The 24,904-nt window shown below is 40.8% G+C and overlaps 2 protein-coding genes across 5 annotated transcripts in view; one reads left to right on the plus strand and one right to left on the minus strand.

Annotated features, from left to right (window-relative positions):
* raver2 (ribonucleoprotein, PTB-binding 2) overlaps positions 1 to 16,278 on the plus strand; it is an 89,604-nt gene extending 73,326 nt beyond the window's left edge. The window contains exons 6-16 of one of the 2 annotated variants that reach the window (XM_063501285.1): positions 739 to 859; positions 4,596 to 4,678; positions 4,762 to 4,860; positions 6,430 to 6,541; positions 8,119 to 8,477; positions 9,805 to 9,913; positions 10,341 to 10,522; positions 11,233 to 11,343; positions 12,417 to 12,518; positions 13,869 to 14,087; positions 15,685 to 16,278. In XM_063501285.1, the coding sequence (XP_063357355.1) occupies positions 739 to 859; positions 4,596 to 4,678; positions 4,762 to 4,860; positions 6,430 to 6,541; positions 8,119 to 8,477; positions 9,805 to 9,913; positions 10,341 to 10,522; positions 11,233 to 11,343; positions 12,417 to 12,518; positions 13,869 to 14,087; positions 15,685 to 15,825 (1,638 nt within the window). In that variant the 3' untranslated portion in view covers positions 15,826 to 16,278. The remainder of the gene's footprint in view (positions 1 to 738; positions 860 to 4,595; positions 4,679 to 4,761; positions 4,861 to 6,429; positions 6,542 to 8,118; positions 8,478 to 9,804; positions 9,914 to 10,340; positions 10,523 to 11,232; positions 11,344 to 12,416; positions 12,519 to 13,868; positions 14,088 to 15,684) is intronic. The other variant, XM_063501286.1, reaches the window with a different exon arrangement.
* Positions 16,279 to 16,354: 76 nt separating this feature from the next.
* Positions 16,355 to 24,904, minus strand: part of jak1 (Janus kinase 1) — a 44,536-nt gene continuing 35,986 nt past the window's right edge. For 2 of the 3 annotated variants that reach the window (XM_063460646.1, XM_063460645.1), the window contains exon 25: positions 16,355 to 24,484. In XM_063460646.1, coding sequence (XP_063316716.1) covers positions 24,344 to 24,484 — 141 coding nt within the window. In that variant the 3' untranslated portion in view covers positions 16,355 to 24,343. The remainder of the gene's footprint in view (positions 24,485 to 24,904) is intronic. The other variant, XM_063460644.1, reaches the window with a different exon arrangement.

Genomic DNA, 24,904 nt, shown 5'->3' on the forward strand with positions numbered 1-24,904 from the left:
ACGCAGGATTACATTTTAAAAAGCTGCGCTTTGATCAGATATTCTTTTGAAGTGACATATTTAAGTTCAAGGCAGACGCTCCCAAACCGTGAGCTAAACTACATGTGTGACAGACATTTTTAGAAAGATTTTTCTTTGTGCCCGTTTCTTTTGAAACGACCGAAACGCCCTCTGATAACCTTAAAAAAAAAATAAATAAATATTGGCCATCTCACTATAAGCTGTCATCTTGTGTCAGCACAGAATTTGATGCTGGAAAGGCAGCAGTCATGTAATGTGTCATAATGTGCATTCTTTTATTTATTCTTTAGCCAGGTTCCACCACAGCAGCAGACTGTGAAAAAAGCTGTTTTTCAAATATGATACAAACTTGTGAATAAAAGTGGCCTTCCCAAGTCTCTAAAAAACTTTTCATTTTTTCCTTCAGACTCTTTCTCGTCCTTGTTTTTCTCCCCCGTCCTTTCTCTCCCTCCTGCTGCTGTAGTTTCTCAGCTTTGTCCTTTTATATTTTTTCTTGCCTTTTTTCTTTTGTCTCCCAGATAGACTCCCCTCTGCTGACATTGCAGCCATATCCTGATGATGTAAGCTAGTGTAATGATTACTTAAGCCATCAGGGGCTCCTAATGACAAGATCAAAACAGATACTGTACTGCACACATACACAGATACACACATGCACACATAGAGTCACGTGTTGTTGCACTCACTTGTTTTTTGTGTTTTTTGTTTTGTCTCCAGATTCTGAGTAACAGGAAAGGTTTGCTACCAGAACCAAACTTGGCTCAGCTGCTGACCAGTATGACGAACCCCGCTGCTCTGCAGATACTCATGAGACCATACCACACTGGGAAAAGAGGAGGTGTGCTGGATAGTCTACATTTCAAATCTGTGAAACAAACGTATTGTACAGAAATATGTAAAAAGTATTTCTGGCTGTTCCTATGTTCCTGTTAAGTGTGTTGGCATGATGATGATTTCCTTAAAAACGTTGAGTGGCCGGGAAAATCCTCAGGATGGGGTGTCACAAAATTTATAGCCTAAAACCTGTGAATTCTTTTTCCAAAATAATTTTTAAACATTGTATGATGAAAGTTCTGTTTCTCGATTTTTTTTTATACATTTAAAAAAGAAAGGCAACATATGAGGAGTTAGAACTGGTGTTTTATTTTTTTAAGTGGTTTCTCTTTAAATATCATGCTAGCAACGCTTTACAAAAGAAGCTGAGATTGTGGCAACATTGAAAAAGTTGTACATCTGGGAAAAAACAACAAAACACCTAACATCTGGATAGTGGATTGTCTGACAGTGAATTGGAAATCCAAGCATTGGCTCAGGAAGACTGAACACAGGCTGTGGCATCTGAAAATTAAAGTTAAAACTCTATAATGCAATTAAAAAACAGATGAACATCATCCTCCACTATAAAAGACTGAGGTGAGTTGAAGGGGAAAACTATACTTTCATCTGACCAGTCAAATCTGAAAAAGACTGCTTCTTTGTAGGTGTACGGGTGCATTAGTTCACATGACATGGGTAGCTTGTACATCTGTCAAAGCCTTATTAATGCTGAAATGATATGTACAGCTTTAGAACAGGTTTTTGGTGCATACATTTTTGCTTAATGCTATAAGATGGTGCCAGATGTATTCTCCTCACATTGAACCTGCATGGCTCCACAGGGAAAGATTCCAGGTGATAAACCGGCCTGCTTGAAGTCCACAGCTGTCATTCATCAAAAAAACATTCTGCACATTATAAAATGGGGGCCTAACCTGCATCAAGCAAGAATGGAAAAGCTTCAGGCCTCAGAAGCCTCTGCAGTTGGTTTACTATTTTTTCAGCTTTTTTGAAAAACCATAAAACTTAAAAATTATGATATTTTAGCATTAAAATTTTAATTAAGAGCTTCCGCATTATGGGTGGGGGATTTTTAAGCTCAACATTTTGTCACAATATTTAAAGAATGCTATGCAGTATCAATATTTCTATCAATTTAGAAAAAGCATGCAGCTAGCAGCATTTATAAATGTAACTAGCTGATGAGCATTTTCAAATGTAAGCATGAAAATAGCCTAGGCAGTATTTTCCCCGGAAATTTTTAAGTATAAGTATAAAATAACTGCTAGCACTTAAATTTAGTATAATTATAGTAACTGTACCTTGTAACTGCTCATCTTGTTGTTGGCATATGGCACTTTTATATCACATCAATAATTTATACTGGTGTTATTGTGGACGATGTCACAGGCCTATTGTGCATACTGGCAGATTAACCATGATAGAAACATAAAAGGTAATTAGCAATGCTATTAATCAAGGGCAGCTGTGGCATAAACATTACATTGGGGGGTGGGATAACAAATGTAAGCACTATACAACAAGTCAATATGAACATTTAGACAAATATAAAATGATGAAATTGGTGATAATGATCTGGGCAGAAACTAGATCATGACTACAGGGCATGGCTGGCAATCAAAGCTCCGCTGAATGAGTCTCCCTCTGCCAGGCCCTCCTATATACTGTAATCACCTCGGCAGTGGCTTCATTATTTGATGAATGGCTAATCAGGTATTAAAATGAAATCGTGTGACATTAGGGGAAGAAATGAGAACAGGAAGGAGAGAAAATGAGAGAGGTGGGGGAGCTCTCTTAAAGAAGAGTATGCACAATTAAAGTCTAAAATTAGGATCTTGATTAAATGTTAAACTTTCTCTACTTATTCTGGAGGAAGCTACCATTAGCATTGACGCTTACATTTATTATGACCAAGGCTTGTGTTACCACGCATGCACAAAAGAAGCAGAAGAAAGGCTGTGCATCTGTGGTATGGGTGCAGATCAGTGTGATCGATTTTGTTTTTATGAATCACAAACAGGAAGTATGTTGAATGTAGAAATTGGGATTGCACTGGATTTTGTGATGTATTTTTAAAGAAGGTGCATTAAAGAAAGCACAAATGTCTCTCCTCACAAACACGTAGTTCAATTCAATTTCATTTCAATTCAATTCAATTTTATTTATATAGCGCCAAATCACAACAAATGTCGCCTCAAGGTGCTTTATATTGTACAATAGATTGCACAATAATAAATACTCGCACAATAATAAATACAGTTGCCCTTAAAAAAGGGTATAGAAAACTACAGGAGGTATTGCTCAAGGGGAGCAAAAGGAAGCTTGTTTATGCATTACTCTGTGCCGTTTGGAAGAGTTATTGGAGCCCAGAAATATACAGTCAACTATCGCACTGGATGTCTTATCAAGTGGGGTGTCACTTTCACAGCGAGAGCTGGCCTTGGAGGTGTTTACTGTGAGAAGTGTACTGGACAACAAATTAACTGGAGATTGGAAATCAGAAAATAATAAGACCAAGAGCATTGCAAAAGTGATTTGCATGAAAGTGGACTCAAGTCCTGAAAAGTAAATCTCTAATGCCAGGAAGAGACCATATCAGTGGATGATAAACATTAAATCATCAGGAAGTATGACAGTAATTAATCCTATATACTCTGCATATATACATACAAGAGCAAAAGTACTCAAGATGAAATATCTATTGGTGAGCTTAACACAAATTTATCTGCTTAATTGTTTGTCTTTTGTCAGGCCATTACAGCATCTTGATTATTTTTACTCTTCAGCCATTCTGCTGCAGATTTGCTGCTGCACTTCACTGTCCTATTGCATCAGCCGGTTTGGGCCAAGCTTATCTATTGGACAGATGGCCTCACATTTGACTCTAGAATATTTTGGTTTATAAAGGAGTTTACAGTTAATTGAATGATTGGACAGTGTCCAGGTCATATTCCTGCAAAATGAGCCCAAATCATCACTCCTCCACCGCCGTGCTTGACAGTTGTCGTGAGGTTGTGTGCTGATATGCTGTTTAGTTTTCTCTTAATGCAGCATTATGCATTGGGGGCATTCAACTCCACTTTGGTGTCCTCTGCCCAAAAGACATTGTTCCAGAAGTGTTGTGGTTTGTTCTTTGTTCTTTTGCGCTGATCTGTGAAATGTGGTGAAGAGTTGTTCATTTGTTTTCCGAGCGCCTCATCAATCCATCAGCATGCACTTATTGTACATTTTCTCATTTTTTTGTATTAGATGAAGGATTTTTCACCGTCTGATTTGTGAACATTAGTTATGAGATGCCAAATCTATAGTTACTATTGTGTTTGAGAAAACTGTTAGTGCCAGTGACTGTTATAAAGAAGTTTGAAATTTAAGCGTTTTCCTGTTTTTGTTTTTTTGTTTTGTTTTGTTTTTAGAGCTCCTTTTAAAATCTGTCTTCAACACCAAAATAGAAATTAAGTTTTGGGGGGAAAAAAGTTAAAGTTATGTGGGAGGTAATTTGCTTTGTGCTTGCATAATATCCCAGTATTGCTTTACTGGTGCTTGTTATAAAACAGCCAGCTGTGTGATTGCTTGAAATGTGTTGTAAATGACTGATGGATCGGTTGTCTGACTTGTAATTTCGCCTGTGTGTGCCTGTTGAGATGATGATTGATTAGTACTTTGGTGGAGACTTTAAAAAAAGCAAATCACTAATGGAGGCTCTGGTGTTTCTCTTTGTTGTTTGACTATGTTTTTAGGAAAATACGGGCGTCACACCAGCCTGCCGTTCCTCAGACCTCCCCTCACTACAGCCCTGCTCACACTGGGAAAAGCACACCAGGTCACACTAACATCTAAATCTCTGAATTGTTTAGTGTGTGTGTGTGTGTGCGTATTCTGATGTCCTTTTCTTTTACCCTGCAGAATGCCATGTTTGGAAATGGACTAGTCCTCCAGAACCTTTTGCACATGCAGCTGGCACAGCAACAGCTTCTACACATCAAAGACAAACGCATCAGCAGCGTAAGACACCTGTTTGTGTGTCTGTGTGTGATGATTTGCATATTCTAGCGCTGAGGGTTAACCATAGTTGGGGGCATGTGCATATGTGCCCTTATGTTTTTATCTCCAGCACTTAATACACAGGAAAACGAAACCACATCGAAATCATGCAATCTAATTGCTTCTTCTTTTCTTTTTAAAGTGAGACCTTGAGGTGATGAGTTTCTGTCTGTGTTTTCATTTGCATATTTTTTGTGTTGCTGAAGTGAAAGTTAAATGTCATGGGTACTGATGTTTGGAGTATTTGATGTTTTTTTTTCTTTCTTTGTCTTTTTTCTTTTAAGCTGAATGATTGCAATTCATACTGGATACTATCTCTACATATTTTTAAAAACTTAATCAACCCATAACTTTAACAAGAAGGACCATTTTAAGCTTTCAATTGGCATGTCCATCCTCTACTGCTTATCTGGGTCCAGGTTCCAGTCTAAGCAGTCAAACCCAGTCCTATTTCCTATTGTTCATCCAGAGGGACACTGAGGTGTTTCCAAGCAAGCCCAGAGATATAATCTCTCTAGCATGTCTTTGGTCTGCCCCAAGGCCTCTTCCCTGTAGGATATACCCAGAATATCTCACCCAGGAGGCATCCAAGTCATATGCCTGAGCAAAATAAACTGGCTCCTTTCAATATAGAGGAGTAGCAGCTCTGCTCTCCATCCTACTTGAATGGCCAAACTCCTCACCCTATCTCTACGGGAGAGCCCACCCACCCTTCAGAAACTCATTTGCACCCCTTGTATATATTCTTTCAGTCACTACCCAGTTTGTGACCATATGTGCCTGTAGGGAGACTGACTGACGGGTAAATCGACAGCTTTGCTCTGTCAGACTGCAAGAGATAAGAGTCTATCCACACCTCCTCTTGCCAAGGGCAACTCCGGTTTGGAACATTAAGTCTAGCCCTTGTCCAGGAGGCTCGAGAGCCCATGTTGTACATTGAGGTGAGCCTGTCTACATCCAGCTGATATTTCTCAGCCTCACGTGTTAGCTTTGTCTTCTTCCCCAACCAAAGAGGTGAAGTTCCATGTCCCAAGAGTTAGTTTCATTGCTTTGTAATTGTTGTGGAATATCCAAGTATCACTATTAATTTTTATTCATTTATTTTTTGTGAGGACATTTTAATTTAATCTCTGAAGTTGGGCATTTGAACTCGAGAGTCTATGGGGATTGACTCGTTCTTGGTGTTGGTCTTGGAGGAACTAAAGTTCTGGGAACTTCAACGCTGGCTTCATTTTCAGTACCAGAGATTGCCACTTGGACTTTTATGAAGATGAGACTGCACATTCTGAGAAATCTGTGAGCAGGTCCTGGTAATTCTAAAACCTTTGTGGATTGGATGCTCTGGATCTGCTTTACACAACATTGTATAGCTAGCACAGCCCTCCATGGTGGATTCTGTTTGGTTTATAACGACCATCTCGCTCATGCTCTTCCAATTTTGTTTTTTATGATATTGTTCTTTGATTTTGCTTTTCTGTTCCATTTTTTTGTAATACTCTTCCTTCTCCTCTTTCATTTCCCCTTTATTAGGTCTCCAGTCTGCTCGGGGACCCGTCCAGACTGCTCATGCAGAAAGCCTTGTCTCTGCGACCTCCAGGCCTCGTGCAGCTGGGGAAAGGCCTCCTGGGAGACTCTCCTACAGGTAAACGGGTTCCATTATGTAGTGGTTTACACATTTACCTAACACGCTAAACATCCACAATTTCAGAGTAGACACAAATCCCTGTGGGGTTGCGTCAGGAAGTGCGTCCGGTGTAAGAAATCAAAATGTTAATTACCCGCTGTGGCGACCCCTTAATAGCAGGTAAATGGGTAACAAGCACCCTGATCAGATGAGTTCATTTAATTACTGCAAACAAATTAAATCACACTGAAGCATTCAGGCTTTGGTTAATACCTAATTTAGTGTGTTTGTTTTTGGTTTTCTTGCTCCACTACTTTTGTCTTTTTCTTGAGCGGGAGCATATTAATAGTTTAACTAACTGTGTGGCTCCAGAGTGCAGCGGTTTACACATTTGCTTGGCAAGGTCTGTGAAGGTCGCTGGTTCAGTTCCGGGGAGCAGCTGAAAGTAGAGTCTTATTAACATTTTAACTTGGTAGCGCTCCTACAACACCACCTTTATTTTTCCACGTACCAGTTTTCTAAAAATCAATGATTTACTGTTTACAGTGTAACCTTTTGGTCTGTTCTCTCTGCCAAATCCAGAATCTGTTCTATTTTACATGTTAATAATGAAGGCTCTAAGGTCCCAGAAAAATATTGTTCATGTTAAAGTGAAAGCCATAAATTTTGTGGGTGTTTTTCCCCCGTCCTTTTCCTAATTCTGACCCGTGTGTCAGGCTTGTCCCTGTAAAGACTGCTGAATTTCGCCCAGCTGTACGTTACAGTGTGGCGCAGGAAGCTGCAGCAGATTTACAATTCAAATCTCCAGCTGAGAAAAGCTGTGTTGTTTTAAATGGAAATGATATACCGCAGACTTTTTATGTGCATAAAAACAAACAATCATGCCCATGTGCACCACTGTGAGTGTGTCCCTCTTTGATTGGATGCATGAGTTTGCAATTTTGCATACGAACGTGCGTGTCTCTTGTCGGTGCGCATGTCTGCTGGGGAATGTTGGCTCAAGGCTTGTTAGAGCGGATTCGTTTATTGTGCAATGGAGGCCATTTGTCACAGCAATATTGGATTTATAATAAGTGCCACTGTGCGTGTATGTTCACGTTTAGTGTGTATGTGCATCTTTTACTTATATGTTTGTGCTTTTTTTTTTTGCCTGTGTACATTTGTATGGGATTATGTTGCATGTGTACATATTTGTGTTATTAAACCCTGGAGTGAGTGAAATATTGGGATTGTGGAGAGCTAAGTGCCAGGCGGTAAATAAACACGATAAGCAGTGATGTATGAGCGGGAAACTTGCTCTCAAATATTACAGCTGGCTCTGCAGAGACGGCAGAGTTTCCAGCCGTCTGAGCGATTCGTCTGTGTCCTGAGGAGACGGAGACACTGATGGTCATCTGTGAAAGCCATTTCGCATGTTTATCTGGCATCTTTCCCAACCGTGCCTTTATTTCCCTTCATTTAATTTCCTTTTTTTCTGTATACTATGTTTTTACTTTACTGTTTCTTGAATTTCAACTTTCTGTTATCACTCACCTCTCCTTTCATTTCCTCCTGTTTTGTTTTTTTTTTTGCTTTCTTGTCATCTCCCCCTACAGAGTTGGGACAGGAGTCAGTTCCAGCATCTACCCACAATGCCACAGTAGTGGTTTCAGCAGCAGGTGTCATGCCGTACCTCCAGGGTCGGGCTGTAGGAGGAGACCTACCTAGCCACAGCACCCATTCTGTGACTACGACCCCTTCTGCTTCCTCCTCTTCTTCCTCCTCTTCTTCCTCTTCCACCTCCTGTGACAACAGGCAGCCAGCCCCTCCAGGGACGATGGTGAGCGCCCAACCGCAGGGACAGAGCTATTCCTTGGGTATAAGTAACTCAGGCCTTGGCCCGCCTCCGCCTAAACCCCCTGGAGGAGTTTACACAACAACAGGCCAGCACAACAGCTCAGACAGCTGCCTCCTGGTGAGGACATCGACCGAAAATCTGCATGCGTGAAGCAAATACAAAATACATAGACTGTAAATAAAAGATGGGCTTCAAAGTCTGAAAGGAAGTCCAGTTGTAAACCTAGACTGGGCCTGTGTGTCTCATTTGACGTATGATCTAAGTAAAACATGTTCTAATCATTACACCGTTTCAGTTCTTACTTAATACAACATGATATTTATTTTTGGATGCTTTAGGGCGGAGCTACCCTGTGATTGAAAATTTGCCAAATTATGACCTTGCAGTGCTCTCGCTTACTCGGATCGTCCCCTTAATTGGATGTGTGCTTTAAAAAATATCGAGATGGCGACAGTCAAAATGCTCACAAAGCATTTGATGATGTCCCCTTGGCTACGTCCATCATTTATATACAGTCTTAACATTTCAAAATGTGTGATTTGACAGACTCACAAACCAGGCAGCATTACCTGGCCCTCGTTGTCAGTATTACATAATTGTCGCCTGATCAAATGTTTGGTGGAAGTTTCTAGAGATATTGGTGTAATTCTTTAATTTATATATTTATGTGTACGTTGCTGCACAAATTAATATTTGAACTCCAACTGTGATGCAAGTTGTTGATATTTTCTGTGAAACCGATCTGTAACTTATCTCTAGAAATGCTTGTTATGGTCCTAACTCCTTCTACCCTGCAGTCTCTCTGTCTCTTGGGGGGAGGGAGTATTTATTCCTGATTAGTGTTGTCTGCTTTTAACCTCACTGAAAACACACAATATCAAGGGAGCTTTTTGAATAAACAGCCTCAGTCCCTTGAGCGCTTTACCTTTGGAAAATGCCTGTAATGCAACCTGTACCCACCTGTCTGTTTTCTTTCTAAAACACCTCCCTAAATCTCCTAGACTGGGCCAGGATTAAATACAGTACGACTACACTAACATCATTATCTCTTATAAGTCTGTGTACAAAGATAATCACAGTGCCGAGGTTCTTAGGGGACACGATTCCAGTCCCAGTACTGTCTTCTCTGAAGTCCCTTTAATAGAGAGAAAGTGTAATTACTAGAGAGGACAATCCTCGCAGGTTTCCACCACCACTTTAGCTCTTCAGTAGCTCACAAAAGTCAGCTTTAGAGCCTCATGTAAAGTTTGTATAATCAGTATTTTTTAGAATTTATGTAGCACAGTATCCACAATTTGATACATGTTTGGAATAAAGATGAAGCAAAGGAAAGCAGGTGTAATTGCCTTCAAACACCTCTAAAAACTAAAACTTGATTTTTATTTGCAGTTCCTGTTGGTGGCAGTGTAAATAATACATTTTATATTCACCTGTCTCTCTTTAGGTAAACAGTGGACAGAGTTCTTTGTTGGGCGATCCTCCTAAAGAAGTCAGGCTGCCTTCTAATCCTTACCTAAACCTGGCAAGTGTAATGCCAGGAGTAGTTCTGCAAGGTGAGCACACGATCGCACAACAACCATAAAGCTTTTGCACCAGAGTTCACATCCTGGCTTTTGCAGCACTTAAAAGCATTCTGTGCTCATTTATTAGTCAAGCTTTTTTATTCAAGAAGAGCAATTCAGGTCAGCTGGTGATCAATTCTACCACCTCTCTTAATCAGATCAGTTTTAAACACTAAAATGAATAAAATCAGTTGGAAACCTCATATCAGACACGTACAAACAGGTTCTAGATTATAATTGTCTCTATATACTGAATTGTCTCTAATTCTTCCAGTATTTAACTTATTGTGTAGAGGTGTGGGGAAATATTATAAAAATACACTAAATTACAAAAAAAGGGCAGTTTGTGTGATAACCCACATCATTATAATTATTAACACATCATTTGTCGTCCATTCTCACTTCCACTCTTCCATAGGCTCAGTGGGGAGCAAAGCCCAGGGAGGACAACCCAGCTCTGCAGTTTACAACAGCTCAGTCGCTCCTGTGGTCTCCCAGGGCTCCGGCTCCTACTCCCACAGTGCAGCAGCTACGACCGCTGCCCCGTACAGCACAGATTCCTCCACTGACTACAGCCAGTACAACCAAGCATACACACAGGTGCTGCCCTACAACACATACACGTGTGCACACACACACACACTACACAAATATGAATGCTGAATTTTGGGGTCTGTACATTCAGTTAGTGTGAACAGGCATTACTGGGCCTCAAATATGCTATTGATGCATGTGTTGCTGAGTAGATGGATGGATACACAAAGCGCGGCTGGATGGGTGCAGCAGCGACAGGATGAGCTGTAACTAGGGGAGGCAGGGTGGTGGAAGAGATGGGAATGGGTATGGATATTTGGACAGACAGAATGAGAGTGGATTTGGCAGTGAGCACTGCGTGTCTCCATCTGTCCCTGCTCTCCTTCTCACGCCTAACACTCCACTCAGAACAAGTCCCAAAGCCCTTCTACTGCTTGTTTGTCATCTTTCTTTCTCTTTCTTTTTTGCGCTTCTTCCTCCTCCAGCAGTAGGTGACATATCTGATGCTCGCAGCAAGTACAAAACCCCATTTGAAATGTTAATTACACTCTACTCATCCAAACAAATGAGTCATGATTAGATAACCAATAAAACGGTCGGTTTAATTTGTCTGGAAAGACAAAGACAGAGGAGCGAAACGCTGGAGAGCAGGAACAATACTTAATGAGACGCATAAAAAAAATTAAAAGGTGGCAAAGAAAAAAAAAAACAAAACAATCACGCAAAGACAAGAAAGCACTGTTCACCTGATGCTTGGTAATGTGTGTGTGTCGTAGGAGGCCATGCAGCAGTGGTACCAGCACTATCAGGCGGCACAAGCCCACAGCTACAGCACTGCCGCGCCACAGGACAGCACGGCCGCAGACTACAGCAAGGAGCACACTCAGGTGGCAAACACACACCTGTTTGTGACCGTGTGGGATTTGTGCCACGTGTTGTTTTTTGTTTGATCCATGTATTTCCATGTAAATGTATTTCCTTCATTTCTCCATCCTCAGAGTCCTGTCCACTTCAGTTTGCTGTAAATGTGTTCTTTGTGCAAGCAACTTAAAATATTTTGCAACTAACAAAAAGTAGCTGCAGTGCTAAAAAATAAAATGAAAGGAACACTTTTTAATCAGTGTAGCATCAGGTCAGTTAAACTTCTGGGATATTGATCTGGTCAGTAGCAGAGGGGGTTGTTAATCAGTTTCAGCTGCTTTAGTGTTAATGAAATTAACAACAGGTGCACTGGAGGAGCAACAATGAGACAACCCCCAAAACAGGAATTGTTTTACAGCTGGAGGTCACTCACAGTCTTTCCCTCCTCATCTTTTCTGACTGTTTGACACTAGTTTTGTATTTTGCTAGGGTCAGTGTCGCTACTGTTAGCGTGAGGTGATACCTGGACCCTGCAGAGGTTGCTCGTGTAGTCCAACTCCTCCAGGATGGCATATGGCCAGAAGGTTTTCTGTGTCTCCCAGCACAGTCTTAAGAACATGAAGGAAATTCCAGAGACAAGGCCCTTAACACGGACAACCTAAGTCTGTGAATGCGTTAACTCGAGAACAGGGCAACATAGGAATTTCAATTTGCTACCATAGGCGCATCTACTTAAAATCCTGGATGAATTCCACTCTCAGTGACGTCGACCTCAACATCAAGGTCAGAGGTCAAGTTTGGGAACAAGGTGACGTAGGAGGGGTCGTACTGGCCGCTGCCATTTTTTCACTTTTTAAAAAAAAATGTTTTGTTTGTTTTGAATTCAGCCCTCTGTAGGTTCAATATTTTCATTTCCATCACATCCTTTTATTCCTAACACGTTACCCAGTCCAAATTCAGTATGAATATCCAGCATGATTTTTTTCCCTTTGAGATCTAATTTATTCCTTTGAAAATTAAAGTGTTCGTTTAATTTTTTTGAACAGTGTAAAAAAAAAAAACAACAAAACTACAATGGATGTGAAATCTTGTTTTCTAGACTCCAACTGTGTCCACCTATGGAGATTACAGTTCCTACATGCAGGCAGTCACTCAATACTACTCCCAGCCAGCAACAGCCAATCAGGGCTACGCCAGCAAGGTAAACACACACACACACACCATAAACTCTTTGAAACACACATGGCTCCCTTGACCAGGTGTTATCCCTCAACTAGATGCTTGGAAAAGAAGAGAAAACAAAATCCTGTGCACAAGTATACGCACGAACAAACACACACACACACACACACACACACACACACACACACATACACACATACACACACACACAGCCTCCGTAGCCATTCACTTCAGTTATCATGCATGTATCAGCAAAGCTAACAAACCCAGCGTGTCACAGGGATAAGCATTTTTACACAAGTTATTCATTTGTCTTCTTAAATTAGTTAGAACATACAAATAATTCATATTAGGGTAAGATAAGCTCATTTAGATTGTCCGTGACCATACGGACGTGCGCGCGCACGCGCACACACACAAACACACACACAGATACAAAGTGAAGCTCTTGAAAAATCCAAACAGCTTCCTATCCTGCAGACAGAGGGTAAGCTATCTACGCGCACTGGCACTAACATGAAGTTCATCCGCATGTTTATTTGGAGAGGTTGACCTCTCGGCGACACCGATACCCTGTTAGAGGGAACGCATCACTCTGCACCCAGCAGCTGATGCCAGCCGTCTCCACACACAATGAGCAGCCAAATCCAGGCTTATCTGCTGCTGCTGCTGCTGCTGCTGCTGCTGCTGCTGCTGGAGGATGTGAGCATATGTGCATTACTTGTGGGGGGACATAGATCAGTTTCACGTTGTGATGAATCGGGGACTCGCCTCCCTTTTGGGGACTAAAAGTCCCTTTGAGGTAAATCATAAATGCTTTTTGGTGGAATAATTAGAGTAAGGCTCCAGGATGAATAAGTGTAAGGCAAAAGTAATGTCCTCTGACGTAATGGAAACACGACTGCATGTAAGATGTTTTCTTAGAAGATGATGTCATAGATCTTATTGCACAGCTGGCCTTGCACCCTGGCGTCCTAAGCTCGTGGAAATTTTGATAACTCTGCCTGAGAAATCCTTCGTATCATTTGACAAAGGCGTTACATTGAGCTGTGTATATGTCAGCATGAGTATTTTGATTTGGGATGGTTGCCTCAGAGAGTAAGCCCCTGTGACAGGAAGCCGGTATGAATGAGCCTGCCTGTAGTAAACACTGATATGCCTCATAACAGACACTAGAGGGCAGAAAAGCTAACATGAATAAAACACTTTTGTCAATTATTTTCTCATGTTATGAGATTCTGTCAGCACCTAAACAGTAACACGGCAACAAAAAAACGGCTTCAGAAACCATTTTCCTCGGTGTCCTGAGTATACCTTTGAATCGTATCAATAAATAAGCTATTACCATTTGTTTCTGTGTTTCCTGTAGGAGGTGGAGGTGTGTAAGCCTCTGGGAGTGTCCCTGCATGCGGTCAGTAATGGCGCAGCTCCTCCCCCGGCCGTCCTACCTGCCGCCGCTGTGCTCCCAGCTTACAGCACGCTGCCCTTAATGCCCGGCTTCCTCGGGGCACCGCACCCATCTGCGGCCGCACCGAACCCTGTCACACACGCACACACCGCTGCTGCGGACTGGAACACCTATTACTATGTAAGTAAAGAACAATCTATGATCCCATATGAGACACGAAACACATTTTTTTTGTCTCCATTCTTTTAGGGTTTTTTTCTCCTTCCTTTTCATTTCTTTTTGAAATCATGACACGCTCGTCTTGGGCCAAATAACAACAATTCAACATTTCATATTGCAGCTAAGTGAAATGTTGAATTGTTGTTTCCTCCACAGCTTCTGATATTAGAGCGCTGCACTCGTTGTTGACAGTGGGGATCTGGGAGGAGGGGGTTGCTGCTCATCCTGCTGAATTGAAAAGTGATATATTGTGCTAACCTTTTCTGTATGCCTTTATGTGTAGTAGGGCAATTGTTGCTAGTATAATAAATATGTGTAGAGATTATTGTCTGTACTGCAGGAGTATTTGTCTGTGGTTAGCTTTAAAAAAAGAGTTGCTGAGGGTGCGACTGCTTTACAATAAAAGCAGAGAAATTGCTGGGATGTGGCTCTATGCTCCCTGCATAGATGTTTCAAATTAAAAGCTGCTATACTGGGTCAAACATTAGGATCCCTTCCTTTCCTTGTAGGCCTTTTAATGTGAACGAAGAACAGGAAATAGGCACTTTAGACTGAAACAAACACAAAAACAGTGACTAAAAACAATAAAGCTGAGCTCCAGGCTGCAGTGTGACATGTACAGATTGATGTCAGTGCTGCCAGTGATTTAAATACCAGTTCTCATTTGAAGGTCTGTGCTGGTCTGCATTAGCTGCAAGTAGCTCCACACGTTTCTGCTTTCAAACCTAACAGTGCAGTGTTATAAAGGCTGCTTGCTTAGAATTTTCTTTCCTCTTTTTTCTCTCTTAAGTCAACCAGTAGACTACCATTCAGTGCAGCTTTTATTTATGTTTTTCCCTGCATAGTTGAAGGCCATTAAAGCCACTCAAGGAGACAAGGAGGTGGAAGAGATTCACAGAGCCAGGGAGAGTGCACAGTGACGTAAACAGACTGGGGCCAGACGTCTGAGCTAAGCGTCATCTCCACAAAGATTTACATTTATTTGTGCAGCCAGCCTCCAGCCCTGTCTCACAGAGGCAAAGACCTCTACGCTACTACACACAAATGCATGCAAATTCAGGATTTTTGCTTATTCGTCAAAATTGCACAAACCTGTACGCTTCTTTGTCACCCACCTTCTATGTTAGTTGATCATTTCAGTAATTTATGGTTAATCTCCTGCAGATCGTTAGCAAGGCTGCACTTCTTTTAGTAAGATGCAGAAAACAAAATGTTTAGTGACTTGTTTTTTTTTTTATGTCAAGCAATGCACTGACCACAGAAACTTATAGTAGTGGACAACCGAAGTCCCGAGATGAATAAAACATCTCTCTTTGAAGTGGCAGTTGTGACAATATTATTTTGGTAAAATGGTCTGAAACCAAGAGTAATATTCCCAGGATAAACAATAAACCCTTTCATGATAATAAAAAAAGATTTCCTTTGTATTTGAAAATGAAATATATGATTTTTATCGGTGACTTTCCAACTACAAGTGTTTTCATACACGTCCAGGTCAAACGTCCATAATCCCTCCTCACCTCTGCCTCCCGTTCTCTTCTTGTTTCTAACCCATCAGAACCAGACGAGGGGCCATAAGAGGGAGTATCCTCAGCTGGCAGTGCAGGAAGTTACGGCATCCGATGGGGCCTACATCGGGCAGCACTCGCAAGGCCTGGGGGGGCAGTACGCTGACTACTTTAAGAGGAAGAGGCTCTAGTTTGAACCGAACCACCTTGAAGCCTAAAAGCTTAGGGGAGGGAGGCGCAAACAGCTGGATGTCTGCTGGATGTCACAGCTCCCTCTAGTGGCCTTTCTGTGGCTGCCATTTTGCAGTCCTACAAAAGTCAGTGTTGAGTTTGGAAGATTTAGGTTTGCAGATGGCTCGAGTGAAATGAAGCCATAGTGCTCTTTGATCTTGGCACGTATGTACACACACGCACACACACATATATATACACACAGTGTTATTTTTGTCCTGTTCAAGCCTTAACTCTTTAACTTAAGCTGTTGTTTCACAGTCAGTGTGTTAACTGTACTTAACTACTATTATCTTGTACAATTTTTCTAATATATCATGTAAATTGAAGTATATTGCATCTGTATGTACAAGCTGCTTTTGTATTTGCAAGCAGGGCGGCCCGCCGTCTGCCTCTCAAACTGTCTTAGGACTGGCCATGCAGCCAGCTAAACCCCCCCCCCCCCCCCCCCCCCCCCCCCACACACACACCCACACCCCACCCCCCCGAGAATTAGAGTACGTGTGTGTGCGTATTTATGCGCGTGTGTGTGTGCCGCTTTGCTGTATCTGTAGGAAATGTCAGCCATTTCAATCCCAAGGTTTGGGAGCACATCAGGAAAAAAAGGGCCTAAACCAATCAAAGCCCTTAATTTAAAGCTTCCCTCAATGAATGGACTTTTCTTACAATGACTGGATGGATAATAAAAGGCTGGTGTAAATAGTGCAGTGTAATACAGAATATATAAAGCCATGTGTAACAGACAATATCACATACAATGGATGTTTCTGAGCTCCTCTGCGAGCCTGTTGTACAACATGAATGAAGGTAAAACCTTTTAGTGTCTGATTTGTTTTGTTTATACCTATACTGTTATATATTTGTAATATAATAACATTACAAGGCAATTCAAGTAATTTACTAATCAAAGCAGGTTTCGAGTGTGTTTGCTTTTGCGAATAAAGTTGTACTCAAATCGCTATTAAAAAACGTGCTGTTGCTTCTCTCGTGAGTAGCAAATCTTAGCTGGATGAAATGATCAACTGATGGCTGGCGGTGGTGAAACAGCTTCAGGATCACCTTTAAAAAAACAATATAAGCGGTTTGTTTTTAGCCAAAAACAAAAGCATTTAGTCATTACTGAGAGATTTAACTGGCAGTGACATTTGAAAGTCATTTTGGATATATTTGCATGGTGTGCATATTGCATAAGTCGCTGTTATAATAAAACAGTAGGATTGTATGCTGTATGAGATGGTCTGTACGGTTTTCAGCTCTTTTATTTTTCTTTTTTTTGCTCACGAGATGCTACTAACATGCTGCTTTGAAAGTGAGTTTCTGCACTTTAATTTCATGCTTGTAGGGAGGGTCTTTTTTATGTGTGTGTTTGGGGGTAAATGATCAAAGTGGACCTATTCTGCTCATTACCACCATTGACAATCTGTGACTCTGCTAGAGTAGCTTTGCATGATTTACAGGCTTACACTGGGCTTCATCCCCTGACTGGAAAAAAGACAACGCCCCCTCTTCAGGTCGACTTTATTCTGATTGGTCCTCAAAAACAAAATACCTCATTATTTGAAAATGTGTTCATATTTCATATGAGCACACACTATTGTCACTGTATGTGATGAAGAAAACCATAATAGGTCCACTTTAATGTGCATTTTTCTGCCGGTGAGATATTTGTGGCACAGGCAGTATCCAGGCAATTTGTGCAGTGTTCATTACAGAGGACAGGTTTTACTTTTTATTCATAATTTTAGGATTCATTGGATTTTAGGTTTGTGCATGCGGCCCTCTGTGTCTAACAAACTGGCAATAACTAAGGTTCCCACTTCTCCTGCTGGAAGGTTGAATGTAGAACTTGTGCAGAAGTTTGCAGTGTAAACAATTTTGCCATTCACGCAGCGCAAAGTGAAACTTTTCTCCTCTTTCCTGTCTGTCTTCACGTTCTGCTCAAAATCGATTTTTTTTAATATTCCTGTGCAGAAAAATACATATGTTGTTATTGCAGCCACACCGAAAAACACACGCTCCCAACTAGTGTGAACACCAGTGACTGGTGATATATAATGTTCACACACTCGTTTAGTCCAAGTAATCTGGTGTGAGTTTGCTGCCGCCTGTGTGACAGGTGTGCCGAATGTCAGGATTGTTCTTAAAATGGGAAAAAAAAAAACCCCGGTAAATTAAGGACAATAAACACACAAGCTCACCTTCCTGTTTTCCGTCTTTGTCTGCTTTCTGTGGTTTGCAATAAATTGGACTCTCACGTGTTCCATGATGTCGCAGGTCTTCAGATTACAGTGAAGCCAGTGAAAACTGTCGCACAACTTCCCCATCTCACAGCTCCGTCCCATTTTATCGGACCGCCTCTTTTCTTATCATTATTATTATTTTATTAGCCATTTAAAGGCTATGAAACTTTAAGATGGGCCAAAACATTCCCCTAAACCTCTCTTTGAAGTTCATTTTGAGAACATAGGTGTAACCCTGAATACAGCAGCAGCTTTATATACCTGCACAAACTGAAAAGTCACCAGGCAGAAATCTTGTAACTAAAGCTGGGACTCAAAACACCTCTCATGGAGCCTAATCATCATCCAAATGATTAAAGTGCCCTTATTCTGCTCATACCTCCACGTTGTTGATCTTGGACTCTAGAGTAGCTTTGCATGATTCTCAGCTTACACTAGGCTTCATCCACGGACTTAAAAACTCTACCCTCCCTTCTGATTGGCCGGTTCTGGGAAACAAAAGGTGTACACGTGGAGAGCTGTGTGGCACAGAAGTGGAGGAGTAGAGCAGTTGAAACCATGTGAGCATTCTCACACCATATGTCTGTCCCAGAACCTCCCCGTTACATACCTGTACATTTAAAAGCACAGCAGCAATATGAATTTGCACATTAGATAAATTCATTATCTGCTGAGCTGTTCTCGTAGAAGGCTCGTTTGTTAGAAATTAAGGAGAGTGAACCTCATTTGGCCCATGAAGTCTGTGTCAGCAGTCAAATCAGCTTTCACGTGACCCTTTCAAGCACTTCTTTTAATAGATTACTTTTCCCCCTGCTGTACTGTGCTTTGCTCGGGTCTCCTGTGAATCAGCTCAAAGTGCTTCAGTAGATTTTATGGCGATGTGGTTGTCTGGACTAGTTGGCTGTGCGGCCTGTCTCGGGCCACAGTTTGATTTGCTTCCCAGCACCGAGTGCTTTAAAATAAAATAAAATAAAATAAAGGCAGCCAGCTGGACTCCAGCTCTGCTCTTCTTCTTTTTTTGTCAGGTGACAGCTCTCACCTTCCCCTCTTTTAAGTTAGAAGCGCCCGTCTATGTCAGCCTCTATGTGTGTGTTATGAGCAGGGCCTCTGTTTTTGTAGATGAACAGCTGAGGCAGCAGACTTTAAAATGCACTGTTTGCTTTTCTGCTTTCCTGTCTGTCTGTCTGTCCAGTCTGGATCCTCTTACTAAAGTCAGTGACGCCTGAATTATTTTAGTGGTTTTTCATCAGTTGTGTCATCTTTTTTATCTGCGTAGTGTCGTTACTATGTACAATATTGCAGAACGTCTGAAAACTGTGGACTAAATCCATTCAATTTCATAAAGCTTGGATCTTTTAGACCTTGTTTTCTATCACAGAAGTACCTTTGCTCTTTTTTGAACATGTTTATTAATTTATAAAACTTCCCAGAAAATGTATTCAAATTCAGGAGGGAATTGTCTGAATAGTTTGGAACTCAGCCCCTAATCTAAGTGAAGAAATGAGATTCAGTGCGGTACCATTGTTTGAATGTACTGGTTTATTAAGACTTGGCAGTAATTCTATTCTTCTTCTCATATTTCAGGGTTAGCGATGTTAGCCGGTGTAACATTAAACAGGTGGCATTGTTGAGCTAACACACCCCGCTGTCCTTCTCTGCCCAGTTCACACAAACCTTGTCCTTCCACTATTCAAGCTGTAATTCGTCAGCCACTGGGGATAAACAGAGCAAACGTGTTCTGTAAGAAGTGTTTTTAGTTATTGATTACATTTGCATCTAATAGAAGTGTGCAGAGGCCCCTTTAGACTAAGCACATAAGTGAGAGAAAGCACAACAATGAAGTTAAACATGCAAAAACACAAAGGTTACAAGAGCAATTGTTACAGTCCCAGGATCTTTAAATAAGGAGCAGTGCTACAAGGCCCATCAGGCTCATAAACTGTAAATAAAAGATGGACCTGTGAAAAGTTGACCTGCATTTTTTTAAAATCTTCATGGCCAGCAGGGGGCGACTCCTCTGGTTTAAGAAAATGATCCTACTTTTTGCTCTTGAGGTCTCACTGTCTTGTTTCAGGTCGTCTTCAGTGTGTGTATTTTAGTAAAGTGATTCTATTTGTAGTGAAATGAAAAAACAGGATATGATTTCAGTACTGACTTTGTAATTGACATGCTGCCGTGTGGTTTCTAATTTAAACCATTGCAGCTTCACTAAACTGTGAAAGCTATCCCACAAAACAGCATCCATTTTTGTTTGCTTAATATACAGTGTACAGTTGTTCCTCTTCCCTGTCTTCACCTGTCTGCGCAGGTCAAAGAGTCCATCCTGTGCGCTGGTGTCTGTTTTTGTAGCGCTTCACCTGTTTGTTTTGGGATGTCTAGATTTAGGCTTTTTCCCTTTTTTCCTCTCTCTCTGTTTTGTCCTTTGGGGCTGCTAGAGAAACAGCTACACCATCCTCACTTCAAGCCCAGTGTTATTTATTTATTTATTTTTAGCTCTTCCTTCACTTCTGCTTTGTTCGTGAACATCGCACATCTACCAATAGCAGATATGCATCGTTAAACTGTGTTTGCCACAGCTTCCAAACTTCCATTTGTCATCCCTTCAGTAAATATCTCCCTTGTTTCGAAGCTTTCTTAACGTTCCTGAATTTCCACATTATGAGTTGAGCCGGCGGGGTGAATTTAGCTGGCGCTGTGTACGCGCTTATGGGGCTGAAGCTCTCTAAAAATGGGCTTCTGGCAGCTAATGGGAGTAAGGAGAGACGGGCTGAAAGAAAGAGAGCGATGGATAAACAACTCCAGCTGCCTTCAGCTACTCAGCCTGCAGGAATATCTTTTTCTTTTTTTTAAATTCTGTCTGCTTGCTCAGTGAAGTGTTTCTGTCTGCCAGACTCCTGCATGTTGCATGTACCTGTAGAGCTGTCACAGACACACATACTCATACTCCAGCACACTGGAAAATGTCTCCTCTCATTTGGTAGAGTATGAGTATTAGATGGACTCTCGAACACCATTTCCCCCCTTCGCTCTGGCACAGTTCTTCTGTTTAGAGCTGAATCTCGATGAAGACATAATAAGACATTCATATAATTAGGCGTGTTATTTTATCGCCTGTAGAGTGAATCATCCAGCCTCCTCAACGGGGGGGAGGGGGGGAACGGGTCACCAGCCTTCAGCCTTCAAACAGAAAGTAGAAACCGTGACACGTCTGACTGGCAGTTTCACACAGCTGAAGATGATACATTGCAGTGAATGCGTAGAGTCTGTGTAAACACATACACCAGGGGGTGCTGTTGTGCTGCCTCTGTTCAATTAACTTTTATTTATACAAATAGTGCTTTATATTAAGGTAAAGACCCTACAACAATCACATGACCCCATATAAGCAAGAGCTTTGGCAACAGTGGGAAGGAAAAACTCCCCTTTAACAGGAAGACTGTGAGGAAAACAGGACAAAAGGCACATTGATAATACTTAATGATTTGTGCTAACAGTAGGATTTTTGGGGAGAATTACAGGCTTTTGGTTTCACTGTGCCTGAACCAAACCTTTGCATTCTGGAGAGTTTTTAATTTGTGCATTTAAACGCTTGGTGCAGCGTAGTAACTCAACATTTTTGACTTTGTCATTTGCCTCCCATCACAACATACAGGTCAAGATTCACTGGTGTCACTTCTCTTTTCTCTATGTTGTTAAAAAAAGAACCTGTGTTGCAATATTATAATCTTCCTCCCAGTATTCACAGTACAAATAGTATTTTTAAGGCTTTCTCTAATGTTGAGTTCCAGTTCCTTTTTTTGTTATTGATTATTGTTATATGGGTTAGATTGACAAGATAAAGGGCAGTTTCTTTATTTTTTGTGCCTCTCTGTACCACCAGCTACATGTGACGGCCTCCTGACGATTGTACATGTGAACTAAACGATGCTCTCCAGTCTTGTGTTGCGTGGTTGATTTTTAGACTTTAGAGCTCTGGATAAACTATGTGCAAATGCAACTTTAACAAAAAGGAGTTGTTAATAGACTGGAGCTATATAAATGACATGAAAAAACAGTCGGGCTGATTGTCTGAGAGCTCCGTTTCCATTAGAATAGAAAATGTTGTGTCTTGTGCTGTTTAGCCGAATTGTGATTTATTTGTTTGTAGAATTTGCACAAACACAGCCAAATCCACAATTTTCTTTCTTCTTTCTGTTCTTGTGTAAACCGAGCTCCCTCTCAGCATCAGTGCGATGCCTCTGTACTCAATATGTATCCTGCGTATTACACAAGACCAGCGTTGATGCTGGACTTTGCAATAGTGAATGACTGCGTGCGTGTGTTGATCACAAAGCTTTGCAATACTAAAGTATTTCTGAGGGGTTTTTTTTCTAACACATTTTAATGGCTGTAGATGAATCTAGGATTTGCTGTTGCTTATTGCTTTGTAAACAGCTTCTGCTTTTTAAGTATGTGTTTATTTTGTTTTGTTTTTTTTCTGACCTGAAATATACATTAGATTTTGCAAAAATTTTATATCACACTTACATTGATATTGTTTTACTGTGAATAAGGTCTTTCTAGAGCAATCTTAGCATGCCTACTTGCAAACTGTAATGTACAGAACCAGCTGTTTTCAGAAGGTGATGATACTGAATTTGGACTGACAGACAAAACACAACACAAACATTGATTTTATTTATTTTTTCATGGTGTATTTATGGATCATTTTAAATTCCATAAGTCATACTTACATCTTTTTTTTTGAAAAATATATATTTCTTTTCTCTTATTTAGAGCAGAAGGAATTGTCTTTTACATTCCTAAATAAAATGTGGGCTGAAACACATCCCTCTCCTGTTTGTCGCCTTTATGTAGACTCTACTGTTTCTGGGGTTGTTATACATGACTGAGCACAAAGTTTCTGGCTGCATATCGAAAGCCCTCTGCTCAAATGATACAACATACACATGGATAAATGCACGTATACACTGTAAAATGCACAGACGATATGACTGTTGGAGAAATTATACTTTTTTAGCAAATTGGGGGGGAAAAAAGGCATGCACACAATGTATAAAATCACCACTTTTGCTTTTGTTACATCATCTAAAATTCCTTCACAGACAATCCACATTAGTGAGAATTTTTCTCTACTTCAAAAAATCAATCTATGTATTTGATATATAATATTTGTGGTTCAGACTAAAAGCCCCATAACATCAGAGAAAAGGAAAAGTATAGTTGTACTGCCCTCAAGTGCCTCTCGCAAGTATTGTACTCACAAATAACATTCGACTGTTAAGATATAACTGATCCATCCATTACATCGAAAGAACACAAAAAATAACAGATTTTCTGTTCTTGTGTAAACGCAGTGCTTGCATTTTTTCAAATGGTCCACAAAATTCCCAAAACGCTCAAAAGATTTTGTTTAATTTTCTTGTTAATCAGGAAAAAAACGTGAAATTACAAGTAAGAACTGATGGTTTTTAACCGTGCAAATATTTAATCTGTAAAACAGTCACAAGAGTGCGGTGGAAGGAAAAATGCTGACTGACTACTGGCTCTAATAACATGCCACTTCTTTGTGACTGCATGTGCACATCACGAACAGCAAATCCAGATGTTTATCACACATAATTCCTAGGCTCAAATCTGGCAAGTTTCTCCCAAAAAGAGGAGTCCATAAAACAAAACAGCAGTGGCACAAAACTCTGAAGCCACAGCTTGGATATCTGTGGTTATGTTCCATCTTCTTTATCCCATCCATCCATCCATCCATGTGAGCTTTTCTAGCGTGATTTTGCCAGCTATCCATCCCAAATAAGGCTGTGATGTAACCATTAAATGCAGGCATAAAAGAGTCCCTTCCTTGGCTTTTTTTAAAAATCTTTCCATTGTCCATCATCAAGAGTCCTGCATAATTCGAAGGTCTTTGGGCCACAAGACAGTGCAAATCGTTTATAATATTCAAGACAGCTGGAAGTAAGCGATCAGGTCATGTAGTATAGAATAAGGCTAAAATATTTTTCTAATACTCTTAACTGAAAACAGAAAATCTGAATATATGTGAAATAAAAACCTTAAAAAATATAGCAGACTATGCCATGGTAGTTAAAAGTTTAAACGTGAGTATGAAGGAGCGTGACTTTACAATAAAGCTGCACAAGCAGATGCTGATCTGAAGGAGGGGCGGGGGTCAGGATCTCCATTTGCATCCAGACTGGCAAGCAAAGTCAGCTTCACTGCAAGCACCTCAGAAAGTTGGTTGGCTGTTTTGTTGCTGCTGCTGCTGTTGGGCGAGCTGTTGAGCGGTGGTGAGCTCCTCGATCAGGCGCTTGAAGGTGATCCTCCTCTCAGGTGACTGCTCCCAGCATCTTCGCATCAGCTCATACACCTGTCAGGGAAAAAGAAACGGCAATCAAAAGAAGTTTTGTTAAAAATTAAAAATCTAACAAAACTGCAGCAGCTCTGACTCGCAACACTTTTACATCTGATGCTGTCAGGTTTCCTTGGACGGATGCTTAAATGCCTCAGTGTGACCTGACTGCATGTTAAAACTCACTGAATCATTTTCTTTTAACATAAAACCAAAGATTATAATTAAAACCGTTCACTATTTAGTTCTGCTTAAATAGGTTAGGAAAGAAATGAGTGCCCCTTTACTGAAGTATGCCATGAAAGCACAGTGAGGATACCGCTATTATTAGCAATATTTCAGGAAGTCAATCCACATCTCGTGTAAATCAGACATTTCTACAGAAACCGACATTAGCAGTTTCTGTAGAAATGTCTGAAAAAGATATCTAAAACCAGC

Source organism: Pelmatolapia mariae, linkage group LG17, assembly GCF_036321145.2.
Source record: "Pelmatolapia mariae isolate MD_Pm_ZW linkage group LG17, Pm_UMD_F_2, whole genome shotgun sequence".
Classification (NCBI taxonomy): domain Eukaryota; kingdom Metazoa; phylum Chordata; class Actinopteri; order Cichliformes; family Cichlidae; genus Pelmatolapia; species Pelmatolapia mariae.